Source organism: Gracilinanus agilis, chromosome 3, assembly GCF_016433145.1.
Source record: "Gracilinanus agilis isolate LMUSP501 chromosome 3, AgileGrace, whole genome shotgun sequence".
Classification (NCBI taxonomy): Eukaryota; Metazoa; Chordata; class Mammalia; order Didelphimorphia; family Didelphidae; genus Gracilinanus; species Gracilinanus agilis.
The window spans coordinates 40,299,506-40,316,831 of record NC_058132.1 but is presented as its reverse complement, the minus strand read 5'-3'; the positions used below and the strand labels follow the sequence as shown (position 1 = coordinate 40,316,831).

General features: G+C 46.1%; 1 protein-coding gene across 3 annotated transcripts in view; it reads right to left on the bottom strand.

Annotated features, from left to right (window-relative positions):
* The window catches only part of ESPN (espin), a 61,059-nt gene extending 50,745 nt beyond the window's left edge, over nt 1–10,314 (bottom strand). For all 3 annotated transcript variants that reach the window (XM_044671243.1, XM_044671244.1, XM_044671245.1), the window contains exons 1-2: nt 10,021–10,314; nt 3,899–4,092 (exon numbers count right to left, since the gene is read on the bottom strand). In XM_044671243.1, coding sequence (XP_044527178.1) covers nt 3,899–4,092; nt 10,021–10,314 — 488 coding nt within the window. The remainder of the gene's footprint in view (nt 1–3,898; nt 4,093–10,020) is intronic.
* Between the last annotated feature and the right edge of the window lie 7,012 nt (nt 10,315–17,326).

Below are 17,326 nucleotides of genomic sequence, written 5' to 3'. Positions count from 1 at the left end.
CTTCCTTCCTCCCTTTCTTTCCTTCCTTCCTTCCTTCCTCTCTCCCTTGCTTCCCTCCCTTTCTCCCTTTCTCCATTCCTTCCTTCCTTCCTCCTTCCTTCCCTCCTTCCTTTTTGTCTTAGTAACAACTCCAAGACAAAAAGACAAGAGCTAGGCAAATAGGGTTAAGTCACGCTCAAGGTCACATAACTAGGAAGTGTTTGAGGTCACATTTGAACCCAAGCCCTCTTGACTCCAGACCTGGCACACTATCCACTGTATCAGCTGGCTGCCTCTAGTTCAGGGCTTCTTAACCATCTTTGAATCATGGAGCCCATTAGCTATCTAATGAAGTCTATAGATTCTGTCAGAATAATTTTTCAAACATATAAAACAATAGGATCACAAACCAAAAGTTAGTAAAAATAAAGATGTCATGCTTTTCCCATCTACGTTCAGGGATTCCTTAAAATCTGTTCAAGTTCCTAGTTCTCAGCTTAGGAACTCCTGTCCTAAGCAGCGTTCTCTTCAACCCCAAATCATCCTGGACACTGTCGGGGTGGGGACACGGCACCTTTGAGATCTGGAAAATCCACACAAAATGTTCTGGCCCTCCTTTTGTATCAGAGAAGTCTAAATTTCCCCTTTTCTTTTATGGGGTGTTTCCAGTAGCTTATTGGAAAGTCTGGGCCAAGGATTTGGACGAAGGCTAGATAGTCTCTAATTTTTTCTGTGCTGTCTGCTGGCCTCCTCGTGTCCACTGCAGTTTCTGCCAAACTCCCAAATTCCCGCTTACTTTCTTAAGCCAATCTGCCATGTAGCCAAACCTTGATGAGGAAAGTCAAGACGTGGAAGGAGACCATGCATTGACCTATCTTTGGATTCCTGTCATAGCCTCCTGCTGGAACAGAAGCTTTTTTTTTTTTAAACCCTTAACTTCTGTGTATTGGCTCCTTGGTGGAAGAGTGGTAAGGGTGGGCAATGGGGGTCAAGTGACTTGCCCAGGGTCACACAGCTGGGAAGTGTCTGAGGCCAGATTTGAACCCAGGACCTCCTGTCTCTAGGCCTAACTCTCCATCCACTGAGCTACCCAGCTGCTCCCTGGAACAGAAGCTTCTTAAAGGAAATCTTGGCATTCACAGTCCTTCCCACAAGCGCTTCATTGACCTGGATGGAGGGGGGCGGCTTCAGCCCTGGAAGCCACATCTATTTGTGGGAGAGATTTTCCATTCCATCCTTTCTAAGGCAGCAATTCTCCCTTCCTTGATTGATCACTTCATCTGTCCGTCCCCGTAAATACAGCCCTACCACCCCACAGACCCGGAGGACAAAGAAGCTTCCTTATCAGTGCCTTCACACGTGTGGCAAGAGCAAAGCCGGTGGCAGGTGAGATTCATGGCGGGCTGATCCTCATCAGCCCTGAACATCTGGGAGCCATCCGGTAACCCAATAACCTGGCACAGCTTGGACTGTGGGGGGAGATCACGTAGAAGGAGGGGCCTGTTTTCTCTTGAGTCTCCCCGTTAGGGTCTCCAGAGAGCAGGTAATATAGTCAAGGGGACAGCTCAAAATTCAGACCCCAAATTATGGTGATGGTGCTGGTGATGGCGGGAACCAATCCCTAGGCTCGTAGAATGGGTACACCTAGCTTGCTTGTTCCCTTCAAGAGATTCCCAATGGAGAATTGTGGGTCGGCTAAGGGAGGTCAGGGAGTTTGGGGGAGAGGGAAAGAACATGAAATGTGTAACTAGAGGAAAATATTCAAAATACAAATTAAAAAAAGGGATTCCCAATGGGGCTTTTAAGATAAACATCTTCCAAAATTTTTTAGCTATAATTTAATTATCAACTTGACTAAAAGGCATAAAAGACTTGACACTTGGGTTGTATTTTTTTTTTAAAGAACCCTTGCCTTTCATCTTAGAATCAATACTCTGTATTGGTTCTAAGGCAGAAGAGCAGTAAGAGCTAGGCAATGGGGCTGAAGTGACTTGTCCAGGGTCACACAGCTAGGAAGTGTCTGAATCCAGATTTGAACCTAGAACCTGCTAGGACTGTTCTAGGTCTGCCTCTCAATCTACTGAGCCACTCAGCTGTCCCCTTGGGTTGTTTTTGTTATGGTAGCTGAAGTGGGAGACAATTGAAGTCAAGTCCAATGGCTGCTGAAAGGTAGAGAAATTAGTTCCAAATAAGTTTTGAAATGGCCGATTAGATGATTCAGGTAAAACCCAGTGGAATTGTGCATCAGCTACAGGGCGGTAAGGGGTTTGGGGGAGAGGGAAAGAACATGAAACATATAACTAGGGGAAAATATTTAAAATAAAAATTTTAAAAATTAAATGACTGATTAAATAATGCTGCCATGAGGTCTTATTGATTATAGAATGCTCCATTTATTCCTGTTTTCTAGAGTTTATCACTTTAATAGAAAAGTATTTCGTAAAAACTTTTCTTCATTTATTGAGATAATCATAGTATTTATGTCAGATGAGAGGGGTTGAGGCTCCCTAGTGCTCACTCCCTGCCACTCTGAAAACTGGTAATTCCTAGACATTGAAGATGGCGGGAGGAGGGTCCCAGAGTCAACTACTCCCAGGCTTACCAATGGCAGTGATTTGGGGTGTTATAAGTGGGTAGGAGACTTGGAATAAAAGTATTTGGCAAAGTTCTTCATAAATAGTTCATCCTTTAAGCGGGCAGAGATGGGGCAGCTAGGTGACTCAGTGGATGGAAAGCCAAGCCGAGAGACAGTAGGTCTTGGATTCAAATTTGGCCTTAGACACTTCTTAGCTGTGTGACCCTGGGCAAGTCCCTTAATCCCAAATTGCCTAGACTGTACCACTCTTCTGCCCTGGAACTGATATTTAGTGTCACTTCTAACACAGAAGAGAAGGGTTTTAAATTTTTTAAAAAGGGCAGGGGAAAGGGGACAAGGTATGACTAGACAAGTGGTATACCGTATAGGAAAGATTGCTGGATTCTGATATTTCTGTCATTCCCTATGTGACCTCAGGTCTTTGGGCCTCAATTTCCTCCTCTGTAAAAAATAAAAGGAATTGGACTAGAGGGCTCTTAAGGTCCTTTCTGGTCTAACGCTATCATCATTGGCCTTCTTGTCCCCCTACTGGACAGAGGATGACTCAAAGGTGTGGGGAAATGAGAGTATCTTTCTCAGGGCTGACTCTCTTCAAGCAATTGTTTGGACCAATTCTGCAAGTGAGCGCAGGGTCCAGAGGTAGCATCAACTTTCTCTCGCAGTCGTGATCCAAAATACGGTCCTTCAAGCATTTGATTGCTCTCCTCTATGAGAATGAGTCAAGCAAGGGAGTTTAGAGGATTCTTTCGATAACTTAGCAGTTGAGTGCTTTGAGAATTAGAAAAGAGCAAAGGGTCCAGTTTAAACCACCTATTGGGGAAGAAAAGTATTTCAGACAAGGAAAGGGAATCCTGGTTGGGAAAGGAGTGAATGCTAACCTACGATAATGAGGGGTTTGGTTTTATTTGTCCAGAGCCTGGGGAGACATTTTTTTTTAACTCTTACTGGTACTGAGTATTGATTCCAAGACAGAAGAATATTAAGGGCTAGGCAATTGGGGTTAAGTGACTTACCCAGAGTCACACAGCTAGGAAGTATCTGAGGTCAGATTTGAACCCAGGACATCCCACCTCCAGACCTGGCATTTTGAGATACCTGGCTACCACAAAAACCTTTTACAAAACTTCAAATTTAAATTTCTAGCAACATCTAGAGAACTTCAAGAGTGGAGGAGAGAAGGATGAGATTTCCTAGCCAGCCCTCAAATGAAATCCCGAGCCTGGAAATCTTTGGAGAGTGGAGACACTGAGAAAGGACAGGCTGACCATTTCCCAGATTTCAGGCAGGCAAAAATGCATGCCCTTGACCCTGGTGTGTTCTTACTTTGGATAGTGCCTTGCGAGAAGTCGAAGCGAGGGGAAGTCTCCCTTGGCGGCAGCATAGTGAATGGGCAGGGCTCCGGTGTCTGTGTTTGAGGAAGGATCGCTCTCTCCATAGCGAAGCAGCCAGTCCACTATCTCAGGGTGACCAAACCGGGCAGCCAGATGTAGGACTGTGGCACCAGAATTGTCTTTGTCCTATGCAGGAAACAAGCATTTATTAAATATCTACTGTGTTAAGTGCTTTACAGATATTACCTCATTTGAGTGTCAAAAAAACTCTGGGAGACAGGCGCCATCTCCATTTTACAGATAAGGAAACTGAGGCAGACAGGGTTGAGTAGTTTGCCCAGAGGCACATAGCTAGTGAATATCCGAGGCCAGATTTGAGCTCAGGTTTTCCTGAACTGATTCCAGACCCAGCACTCTCCCCACTGTACCGCCTAGAGCCAGAAGTATTGGCTCATCACGCTGAAATGGCCATGGCTCCCCAGTGGGTTCTTTTGCTTTGGCAGGCATGTGAGGTCGGTACCTTTAAGACCCAAATTCCTAACTGTGAACCCACAAACAAGACCCAACAAGTATGTCGACTGTAGCCTAGATCTTGAGGGTATCTCCACCTCTGAAAACTCAACCCAGACCTTCTTATTGCTGACCCACACACTTCCTCTGACCCTTGGAGCCCAGTGGAGAGAAAGAGTGGTCTTCCCGCTTTGTTTGATTAGGCAGCTTCTTGCCAGGAAGCAGATCCAATTTAGGTTCGAGCCTCGGTGAAAAGTAAAAAGAACTACGTGTAAATGTGAAGAGAAAAGTTGGAGAGACCAAGAAAAAAGAGGCACTAACGCTAGCATACTATTGGGGCTTCTAGGTGGCTCAGTGGATAGAATGTCATGCCTGGAGTCGAGATTTGCATTCAAATTCAACCTCAGACACTTACTCGTTATGTGACTTTGAGTTAGTCACTTAACCCTGATTGCCTCAGTTTCCTCATCTGTCAAATGAACCAAAGAAGAAAATGATAAACCACCCCAGGACCTTTGCCAAGAAAATCCCAAAATGAGGTCAGGAAGAGTAGGACAAGACTGAAACGACTGAACAGTGCTGGGAGAGCCGGGAATTGTTCTAAAAGTTTGGAATCATGCTGGAAAAGTAACTGATCTGTAAAGATACCTTTAGTTCCAACAGTTTCTCTGTCTTGTATATACCCCATGGAAGTAAAAAAGAGAGGGAGATGTGCCATAAAGACAAATATTTATGGGAACAATTTTTTTTATAACAGCAAAGATCTAGAATACAGAAACCCACTGATTAGGAAACGGCTGAACCAATTGTGGCGTGTCATTGTAATGGAACATTCTTGTGGTATAACAAAAGAACATGAAGAATTCAGAGAAAATGAGGAAAACTCATGGGAACAAGGCAACGAGAGGTAGGAGATATTTTTTACACAATGACCACAGTGATAGAAAGAAAACCAGCACTGATCCCAGAACTTGCATCAATGCAGCGACCAATTGGGACTTCAGAGTATTGACAACGAAGCAAGAACCTAACCTCTTGGAAGAAGGGTGGTGGGCTATAGGTGTGGAATGAGGCATCACCCCCATCCTCATGATCACCACAGTTAGCATTTACCTAGATCAGTGGTTCCCAAACTTTTTTGGGCTACCGCCCCCTTTCCAGAAAAAATATTACTTAGTCCCCTGGAAATTAATTTTTAAAAATTTAATAGCAATTAATAGGAAAGATAAATGCACCTGTGGCCATCACCGCCTCCTGGATTGCTGCAGCACCCACCAGGGGGCGGTAGTGCCCACTTTGGGAATCATTGACCTAGACTATGAAGGTTCTTCTCAAGGTTGTTCTCATATACAATCTCATTTGATTCTCACAACTATGAGTTTGATGTTTAGTGTGTCCCCTCACATTTGGCATAAGGGGAAACTGAGTCTGAAAGAGGTCGTGGCTTCCACGGTCAGATATGACCAATGAGTTGTTTTGCCTAATTATATTTACACATCACAAAACAGGGTTCTCTTAGGATTGGAGAGTTCTATTGATGATTAAAGAAAAATAAAAAGAATATTTGTAGTACATTAATAGAGAGCAATGTAACCAGAGAGTTTATTACTCTGTCACATACATAGAGAAGAGGGCATTACCTTAGACCGAGGCTCCACCTAAATATTATAAAAGGGAATGAGTTTGGGAAGGGAGATAGCTTGAGAACAAAAGAAGTACTCATCAGGGTATGTCCCAAATGGGACTGAAGATAGATACTGAACAATGTGGGCAGCCTGTCTTAGAGGTGAAACTCAAGCAGAAATGTGGGAGAAGAATAAACAATATAATAGAAAAAACACTAAAAGAAATCATAACTTGTGTTGATGCAATGACCAAATTTACTCCAGGACAAAACTAGGTAGCTCAGTGGATAGAGCACCAGGCCTGGAGTCAGGAACACGAGTTCAAATCCAGTCTCAGACATGTATTAGCTATATGACTCTGGGCAAGTCACTTAACCCTGGTTTCCTCAGTTTCCTCATTTATAAAATGAGCTGGAGAAGGAAATGACCAACTGTTCCAGGATCTTTGCTAAAAAAACCCTCCCAAAAGGGTTCAAAAGAGTCAGATACAATTGAAACAACTGAACAACAACAAAAACTTAATGAAATGTGTTTTCCTCCTCTGAGTAGAGAGATGATGGAATATAGAAATGGAAGGTGATATCAGATGTGGTAAATGTCACCTTGTTTATTTAACGGGATTCTTTTATAGAAATGATTACTGGGAAATAACAGTGATATTTTAAAAAAAGTAATCAGTAAACATTTTTTTAAAAATCTAAAGAATAAGACATTCATTTAATACATATATGCTAGGATCTATTTGGTCCCCAAAATCCAATTTGCAAATAGGGTATCGACTCAGGTTGAGAGAAAAGAGTGACTTAGGGTTGAAAAATATACTGGATGGAGGCAGCTAGGTGGCTTCTAGTGGGTAAGAGCCAGGCACAGAAATAGAAGGTCCTGGGTTCAAATTTGATTTCAGATATTTCCTAGCTGTATGACCCTGGGGAAGTCACTTAACCTCTACTGCCTAGCCCTTACTGATCTTCTGCCTTGGAACCAATACACAGTATTGATTCAAAGATGTAAAGCAAATATGTGTACACACACACACACACACACACACACACACACACACACACACACACCAATGACTTGGACTTTTAAGGGCTAGGCTTCCAGAATGCCAGTTGTTCAGAGCTTCATTCACATTGGGGAGGGCACACACTAGGTCTACTACTCCTGTACCCATCCCACTAAGTAAGGGGCCTAGCATCAGAAAGTTGACTATTTGTTGGTGAACTCTTTGACCACTCTAGTCCATGAATTTATCATGAGCCATCTTTAGTGTATGTGCTACCAAAGGAAGTGCCATGATCGATTTTTAAAATAGGGAGTTCAAAGATGACTGTTAATAAATAATATCTTTATTAAATTAACCCACACTGGCATTCCACCTTTAAAATTGTCTTTGAATTAAAGAAAAAGAGATCTTCATTTTGGAGGTGGGGTGGGGTTTGGATCTGTGACTTTGGTGTAGGGGACTCTCTGCACTGAGAAGTAGAGCACATTTTCTTTATCTTATAGTCACAGAAAATTGCATGCCAGAAAGGGCTATTCCCTTCCCTCTCTCCATGCCCTCCTGAGGACATTTCTCACATCATTCACCTCTTTTCCCAGGAGCCCAACGGGGGCACTTCCTCCCTCCCCCATTTGGGGTAAGGCTCACATGTGGCTTGTTTGGGCACTTGGTATCTAAAAGGTTTGCCATCATTGGCCTAGGGGCACCAAGAGGTGAAGGGGTTTGCCTAGGATCACAGAGTTAGCATTTGTTAGAGGCAGGATTTAAATTCTGGGCTTCCTGACTCTCAGGCTTTACTTGCTAAATTATCCTGCTTCTTACTTTTATGAACTTGTTTATTATAAATTTATATAAGGATAATTTTATTTTTTAAAAAGCTCAGACTAAAACTGCTCTTTGAGCTTTTGCCATTGCAGCTGTTTTTTTTTTTTTTGAAGAGGTATTGGAGGTAGGTAGCTAGCTGTATCATGATAGTTTAGTCAGTAACAGTAGAGTCAATCAGGGCATGAACTGTGATCAGCCACTGAGGCTCAGCCTAACTTCAGCCCTGGAGCAGAGAAGAGTTTGCTACTTTTCCCTCTTTCTGCAACTCAAACCTCAGAGACTGCTTTAGGGGCACAATGGATGCGTGCCATTTCAGCCATCTGAGCCCAGGAAGTGGCAAGGGTCACAGAGTCCCATGTGTTAGGGGAGAAGGAGAGTCCAAGAGAAGTAGGTGGAAAAATTCTCACTACCATCTCCCTGTCCTTGCCTGACCCCATCGTGGGCTCATTCACATTTCTTATAGTGGAGAACTATAAGCCCTCGGTTGCCTCCAGTCCTCTGTCAATTGGCGAAATCGGTTTTGGTTGGTTGTTGTAAGTTAACTCTGTGGTCTTAAAGTCAGGAAGCCTACATTAAAATCTCACACTGCTGGGCAAATTACTTTAGAATCTTCACACTTTCTCATGTATAAAATGGTCAGAATATTTGCCCTGCCTGCCCCCACAGTGTTCTTGTAGAGGAAAGCATTTTAGAAGCCTTAAAGTATTATGTTAATGTGAGTTGTTGCCTTTAAAAGGTGAAAGAGTTCTCTTCTTAGAAGACCCTAGTGAGTCAACAAACCTTTGGTTCTTTCCTCCCCAGAGGTGGGGGTGGGAGAGGAGAGTAGTCAGATCAATCTAGCCAGAAAGGCTCTAGTAATCCCTCCTGTCACTTAGCACTAGATTGTTTCTTAAACTGCTGATGGGGCAGCCCAGTCTACCACCTGTCAATCTGCACCTAACAAGCTGTTTATCTCCTAGGGCTTTGTATGACAATGAGAATGAGGCTACGGTCATCCCTTCCCTTTGGTCTTTTCTCCTCATGATCTCCACATGGTAAGGGATGGGAGATGCCTCGGCCTTTAACCCCCTCATGTTGGGATTGAGCAGGATTAGAGACTGAGAAGACTTTCCTGTGTGCTCATGCCCTTTCCCCTTTAGCATTTAAAATCCAGTTTCAATGAACGGCAAGTACAATTGGGAAGGAGAAAGGAAGTGATCAAAAAATTGATGTAGTTTTGGGACTGGGTAGAAAGCCTGAAGCTACCAGCACCCTGACCTTTCACGAAGTTCCCCTATTCTGCAATCCCTCCAGTACTGGACTGGGGACCATATCATAGGACCAGCTCTGAGACCAAGACAAGCCTGTGCCAAGACATTGGATTGCTGCTTGGGAAAAGTAGTGTATGGACCTAGACACAGACTCTGTCATAATGCAAGCTCTAGGTTACCTGGTAAATCAAATTTGGCCTCCTTAGGGTTTGGGGGGCGGGTGGGTGATGGGATTGGAGCCCGAGGTTAGCCTATTTGAGGAACTCAGAAGCACAGAAGTCTAAGAAGGGTTGAGTGAGGCAGAGAGCCCTTATTCCTACCTGAAGTCTTAAAAAAAATGTCCTCCCACCCACCAAGGTTCCCTTCTCCTGGAGCTGTTGAAGGAGGAAGCTGTCTCATCAGAGGTGGAGGGAGGGCAGCCTTTTTCTGCCTCCCTTTGAGACCTAGGGCCATCCTCCCGAGACGGGGTTGGGTATTAGTACTTCCTGCCACGAACATTTGTTGAATTTGCTGCCAAGTTATAAATGGAATAAGGTGCAAGGCTTACGGTGGTGGCGAGAGAGAAAAGAAAATAGGGGGCAGAGGAAAGTTGGAAGAAAACAGAGAGGGGCCAACTTCCAGTCTTAAGAAATCAATTTCGAGTGCTTGGAGCCCCCCTTTCCCCAGTCCCTACGGCAGGAAAGGAGGATCGGGTCTAGTAGTTTCTTTCCCAAGTCAAGGATAATAACTCCGGGGTCGGCTGCTACTCTCCTTGGTCCTGAAGCTAGGGATCGGGAAAGGGAATGGGTGGGGGCTCAGAGCGGACCTGGAGGCCCCCTGGCTCCTCACGCCACGCCGTGTCAGGTCAGCTCCAGATTGGCCGCCTAGGGCCAGTCTAGACGCGCCCCTTGGATCTACTCACCTGCACTCCACAGCCTCCCTGTGTGAGCAGCCACTGCAGACAGGCCAGGTGGCCGGTGGCTGCGGCGTCGTGGGCCGGGGTGGCTCCGTTCCTGGCGCGAGCAGTGGCGGGCAGGTTCGCTTCCTCCACCAGGAAGCGCAGGCAGTGCAGTTTGCCTGTCCGGGCTGCGTGGTGCACCGGCAGAGCATCCAGCGGGTCACGCAGAGTGGGCAGCAACGAGCCGGCCCGATGCAGCGCCTTCAGGGCCTCTAGGTCCCCCTGACGTGACGCTTGCAAAGCTTTCTCCAGGGCCATGGCGGCCCTCAGCGTCCTGGGGGCGCCATCCGCTGTATCCCCTAAGCCCGGACCCGCGCCCCGGCTCGTGGGGCAGTGTCTTAGGCTGCTGATCCCCGAAGCCCTGGATTCCGGCCCCTCCCCCACCCCGGGGCGGGGGGGCTGGCTACTGTCCTTGTGCCCTACAAAAGACTCCTTTCTCTGTCTAACCTTGTCTCTGTTCCGCTTTTGCCCTGGACCCCGAAATGGTCCGCGCTGCGGGAACGCAGCCGGGCTCTGTCCGGGAATCGAGGGAGATGGCCTGGGCTGCCCAGGTGACCCTTCTCTTCTCCCGCTCGCCCGCTGGGCCTCTGCCACCGCCCTCGGTGGCCCTGGAACCGCGACGGCGGCCGAAGCCAAGCAGGTCCCGCCCTCCCCTGCCTGGGACTCCTCCCAGCTCTCAGCCCAGGGCTAGGTTTAAGTCAGCAACGGAGGAGGGGCATCCAGACCGACAGATTGGAAGCGGGGCTCGCGAGCCCCCACCCCAGCCACTGCTTCTGCACCACGCTTCTAGACCCGCTCTGCTGGCGAGCCAGCTCCTGGTTGATGACTGGGAAACTGCCGTCTGGGCCGCCTTTAGGAAAGGAGAGGGAAGACCGTTTTAGCAAAAGCGCTGTCTTTATGGGTTAGAGTCGGCGCTACTGCACAGATGGGGAAACTCTGGCTGGGGGCGGGGGGAGAGATCCAGCTCAGGGCAAACCACTCGCTCTCTCCATCCATTTCAAACATATAGAAAGAGAGAAGAGACTGCCAGAGGCCAAAGGAGGCGTCATTCGAGAGTAGCTGCGAAGTGGAGCTCTTCTCCTTTACTAGATCTTCAACCAGGTCACCACCTATTAACCCGGGGGTTTCCCAAAACGTTTTCATGTTCCCTCGGTGCTATCTCTATTGGAGACCATACCAGCTTTATTGCCTTCAACTCTCACCTCTCTGCTGCTGATTCCCGGGTCTACGTTCCCGATTTCCATCGTGGCAGGACCAATGGCCCTCCGGCATCTCAAGTTAGATGTCCTTCCGGCATCTCAAACTCAAAATGCCCTGAACAGAATTCGTTATCTCCCACTGTCCCCATTCCTTCCCTCTTCCCAACTTCCTTAGTACCATGAGGACAAATTCATCTTCCCAGGCACCCAGGCTGACAATCTGGGTATCATCCCCTTCTCCTCACCCAAATTCATCCCATATATCTACTCCACGGGCAAATATTGCGATTTCTACCTTAGAAAAGCTCTCTTAGTCATTCTTGCCTGCCATGCAACTGTCAACCTGGAGCAGGTCCTTACCTAGGAGGAGAGGGCTCTGGGAACTAGGACAATCAGGCAATTATTCATACAGAATGTTGCCTTTTAGCTCACCTTTGAAGGAAGGTAGGGATTCTCAGAGGCAGAGGTGAGAAAGAAATGAATTGCAGCTATGGGGGACAGGCAGTGCAAAAATGTTCAGAGAAGGGAGATGGCATACAGCAGTGATGGTGAACCTTTTAGAGACTGAATGCTGTGCCTCAACCCGAGATTGTGTGCCATTCCCCACCTCCACTAGAGATCGAGTGCCATGCCCCACCTCACCACCTTACCCTGGAGAGGAAGGGAGAAAGGGCAGAGAGTGGCCTGGGAACTCAGCTCAGAGGAGGGAGTAAGCACTTCCATTGAGCAGAGGGGTGGGGAGGTGCAGTGGAGACAGGTAAGGGAGCAGCTCCACCCCAATCCCTTTGCCTTTCTAATAACTGACTCTGTGGGGCAATGGTGTGTTCGTACCCACAGAGAGGTCTCTATATGCCAAAGATGGCACGCATGCCATAGGTTCCCCATCAGGGGCATATAGAATATGAAGAACAGTAAGAATGGTCTGGGGGATAAAAAAAAAAAAAAAAAAAGAACAGTTTGGAACACAGAGTTCTTGAAGGAAAGCTGTGGAAGATAAAGATGGAAACGTGGTTTGTATCCAGATTGTGAGGGTTTTAAAACCAAAACGGAGAAATTGAGATCTGATCCTTCACTTAATATGGAGCTATCAGAGTTTGGAGAACCCTTCATTTTCAGAATGGTTGTTGCTTCCCCATAAATTGCAGAAAGCAGTTTTGGTATTCTCTACTACCTTTCCCATGGCCTTTCCTTCACCTACTAGTGCCCTCATGTGGCTCTGACTACTCAAATACTCTGTTTTGGTGCCCCACACAAGACAACCATCTAAGGTGCTGTTGGCTTCTCATTCCAGAATAGAGAACTCCATTTAAAATTCTGACTCCCATGGTTTATGGGAAAGCAATTTGATTATTCGTTTTAAAAAATACAACAAGCCCTTAATAAATGATTGTTGATTGATTCATTATTATTAAAATGTATATATAAATTCAATTACTTTTTTAGGTTGATTGGGTATAAATATGTCAACTGCCTTTATCTAGATTGGTTGAAAAAGAATTATTTTGATTACCATAATGTTCTAATTAATAGAGAAGTGGCATATATAATATGGGCAGATAGGTGGCACAGTAGGTGGAGAGCTGGGTCTGGAATTAAGAAGACTCGTCCTCCCACATATAAAACCCAGTGGAATTGCACATCAGCTATGAGAGGAGGGAGGAGGAGGAAAGAATATGAATCTTGTAACCATGTAAAAATATTCTAAATTAATTAATTAAATTAAATTTTCCAAAAATTAAAAAAAGAAGACTCATCCTCAGAAGTTCAAATCTGACGCAGACACCCAAAAGTTATAGGACCCTGGTCAAGTCATTCAACCCTCTTTGCCTCAATTTTCTCATCTGTAAAATGAAAGTTGATTATTCACAACAAATACATTTATTTAACATTTTAAAAGAGGTTTTGTTGTCTGAGGTGGATGCAAAGAAAAGGAACCTTAAACTTTATTTCATCTGGTGTGAATGATGGAAAAGTTTTACCTGGCCTTGAGGAGTTTGTAGGCAGCTAGGTGTCAAAATGAATACACTGGGCTTGAAGTTAGGAAGACTCAGCTTCCTGACTGCAAATCTGGCCTCAGACATTTATTAGCTATGTAACTCTGGGCAAGACACTTAACTCTGGTTGTCTCAGTTTCCTCATCTGTAAAATGAGCTGGAGAAGGAAACAACTCACTACTCCAGTATCTTTTCCAAGAAAACTACAAATAGGGTCACAAAGAGTCAGAAATGACAACAAAACAATGAGGTATTTGTATTTTTTAAAACTCTTACTTTGTCTTAGTATTAATTCTATGACAGAAGAGTCACAAGGGATTAAGCAACTTTCCCAGGGTCACACAACTAGGAAGTATCTGAGATAAAATTTGAACCCAGGACCTCCCATCTCCAAATCTGGCTCTCTGAATCACCTGAGCTGCCATATGTGTATGTATGTGTGTGCAGATATATATGTCACACACATATATAATCACCAAGTCTAAAAATTCCCTAATTTGAGGAATCTTCATGTATTTCCCTGTCACTTGCCCTTACCATCTAAAGGACAAGGGTTGATAACTTTTCAGCTCACTGCTCAATGATTTCTGGAGACAGTTTTGGGCATCTATAAGGATGTGACTCAATTGTGTGCAGGGTATTTGTAAATTTATTTTTGTGTAAACTTGAATTTGTTCAAAAGAATTTACCATAGGGGCAGCTGGGTAGCTCAGTGGATTGAGAATCAGGCCTAGAGATAGGAGGTCCTAGGTTCAAATCCAGCCTCAGACACTTCCCAGCTGTGTGACCCTGGGCAAGTCACTTGACCCACATTGCCCACCCTTACCACTCTTTCACCTATGAGCCAATACACAGAAGTTAAGGGTTTAAAAAAAAAAAGAATTTACCATAGACATAGGCTGAGAGATGTGTGAGAAAGACCTAGTGAGACTCACCTGAATAATGAGACACTATAAAACTTACTCATTCTTCCTTTAAAGGTTGGTTTTTGCTGATTGGTCTCCCAGCTTCATGTCTGTTCACACTCTATCTTCCACTCAGCTGTCTGTGGTCTTCCTAAATTGAGGGTCTGGTCATATCCCTTTATTCAATGAACTCCACTGGCTTCCTATTACCTCCAGGACCAAATATAAAATCCTCTTTTTGGTTTTAAAACAGCCCTTCCAATGTGACCCTTTCCTACATTTCAAGTCTTTTTATGCTTTATATCCCCACCTCACTCTTCAGACCAGAGTCTACAGCCTCCTTGCTTTTCCTTTCACAGGACACTGACATCTCCCAACTTTCCATCTTATGGTTGGAACTCTGTCTCTTCTCATCTCTGTCTCCTAACTTCCCTGGTTTTCTTCAAGTTTCAGCTACAGCCCTACCTTGTGTTAGAAACCTTTTCCAGTCCTCCATAATTTTAGTACCTTCCTGTTGATATTATTCCCAACTCATCCTGCATATTATTATTGGTTCCTCCTTTGTTTTGGAAGAGTTTCATCATGACATCATGGGATGATGTCTGGACTTGAGCACGAATTGGATTGAAGTGAGGCAGAGTTGCACAAGTCATCAGCATCACTCTCTCTTCCAGAGTCATCCAAGTCCAGTGGCAAGATCAAAAGTTAGGTCTGCTGGCAATGGTCCTGGATGCAGTGACTTTGACTCTGATCAGGCTCTAAGTGTTCCACAGCCCGGTACTTCAGCTCCTTCAGGGTCACTGGAACAAATTGTTCTCATCTGCCCATTCAGCTGGGAAGTCTTCACTCTCCTCAAGTTTGGAGTAGATATTACCTAACTCCTGGAAGGGTTTGAGACTTCTGGGTTACATTCAACCTGGTTTAGCCCATCTGCTAAGACCATTTTTTACAGGAATGTGGCCAATGAGGGAGCTACAGCGTCTTAGAACCACAAGTGAGAGTTGGTGAAAGGCGGACGCCAAAGGTGGATGAACTACCCTGAAAAGGGCTCAGGCTAGCTCTCACACCAGAGGTGCTAATCCCCTGCCTGTATACTGTTTGTATAGAGTTGTTTCCGATTCTCCCTCCTTATTCTGTGAACTCCTTCAGAGCAGGAATTATTTTGTTTAGGCTCTTTGTATCCTCTGCGCTTTCCACAGAGCCTGGCACAATACAGACGCTTAATAAATGCTAGTTGACTCACTGACAAAGTCTGGCTCATTCCTAGCTCTCGTGCCCTGAGACGGATCCCTCCTCCAATCTACCTGCCTCTGCCTCTGCCTCACCTCCCACGGTTCGTATTTCCTTCTTCTGAGTCCAGTGTTGCGCACGCGCGCAGACCCTTCCAGTCACCAAAAGGAGGGAATTTCGGGACGTTTAGCACCTGGGACAGCGCCTGGTTCTTTTGGGAGTTGGGTCTTCAGCCAAAGCCCTGGAACATCGAAGTCAGCACAGCCTGCAGGTCACCGAGGGCTAATTGAGGAAATCGGTGGAGTTCTCCCTAGCCTTCTCACTACCTCGATTTTATTTCATTTATTTATTTATTATATTTTTATTTTTATTTTGAATATTTTCCCATAGTTACAGGTTTCACTCACGACCTCGATTTTATTTTATTTATTTATTTATTTATTTTTATTTTTTTAATATTTTCCCATAGTTACATGTTTCATTCACTACCTCGATTTTAAAGCTACATCCGCTAAGGGATGTTCCTGGGTTAGAAAACAGCTGTGAGCCTAGACTTCAAGCACAGTTTGGCTCCAGGAGCCGAGTGCATCCCTAGGCGCATCGCTTCAGTACTTAGTTTCTTCTCCATAGCTCCTTTACCCCGCCCCCATCCTTCTCCCACGCACCTCGGAGGCTCCGCTCCGCTCTAAGCCCTCCGGAAAGGGGCTGAAGGGAAAAAGGGGAAGTCAGCTCCCAAACCGCGTAACAAAGAGGAGCTGGGGACGCCCAGTCTGTTTGCAGTAGCAACGGACAAGCGGAATGGCCCGAGAGAGAGGCAGAGACAGACAGAGAGACAGAGAGGAGAGGGGAGACAGAGACAGAGAAAAAGGACAGAGAGATAGGAGAGGAGAAAAGTCGGAGAAATAGAAGAGACAAAGAGAGTGGGGGAGGGGGAGAGCGCGAGACAGAGACTGAGGAGAGACCGAGAGAACCTCCGGCTCCAAGAGAGTGTAGATTCGCCACTTTCTAAGGCTTATACGTGTGACCTAGGGAGTTCAGGACGCGCCTCCCCATAAATCCTCATATTTGGCTCAGGCTCCCACTCCTGGAGCACGTTTAAAAGGCTCAAACCAAAACAAACCGGGGGCGAAGCGGGGAACGAGCCAAAATTCTTAATAGTTTTTGTGAATGAGGCCCGAACTGCTCAAAACCTTCATTTGGTGAGAGGGCTGCGGGTGGGAAGGAGAGAAACGGGAACAGACACATGTTCGTAAGCCGATAGGAGACCAGAAGGTCCCGGGTCCTGGAGAACAGATAACTAGAGGCAGGAGAAGGCGAGTAAAGAGTAATATAGATCGTAGATTTAGAGGAGGGCTAGGCCGTTTTTCACAGTTCCCCGGAGGTGAGAGCAACCTCCCTCTTAGTCCCAGGGTTGTGTGCGTCTGTTACGTACTGGTTAATGGAGGGCTAGAAGACCGGAAAGTGGGAGAGTACAGAAGCGGAGAACCCTGGGTTTCTAGTGGGAGCAGAGCAGTAAATTCCTTCCGAGGCTCTGTGGCAAACGCTGCCTTCGTTGTCTCATCTCCGGGTCCTAACCTTTGGATTGCCTCACAATTGCAGTCCTGGCCTGGCGTCCTATTCGGAACCCTCTTCGCCCCGGGCGTCTCCTCTCTGTCTGCACCTTCTCTGCCCCAGGGCGCGCTGTCTTGATGCCAGCGCCCCAACCAGGAGCAGATGGGGCCCTCTCTCCCCGGGGATCCACCCCTTCCTCGTCCCTCCCAGCCTCCTCCTCCTCTTCTCTCTTCTCCAACGGGAACAAAGCCAAGAGGTGGAGCCGGAGGGGCGGGGGTGGTTCCTTATAGTCCAGGTGGAGGCGATCCCCTGAGCATTTCGCGTCCCAACTCCGGGCTAGAGAGCTAGCCACACCTGCCCGGGAGCTCGGCCACAGCTCGGACCCAGCTGT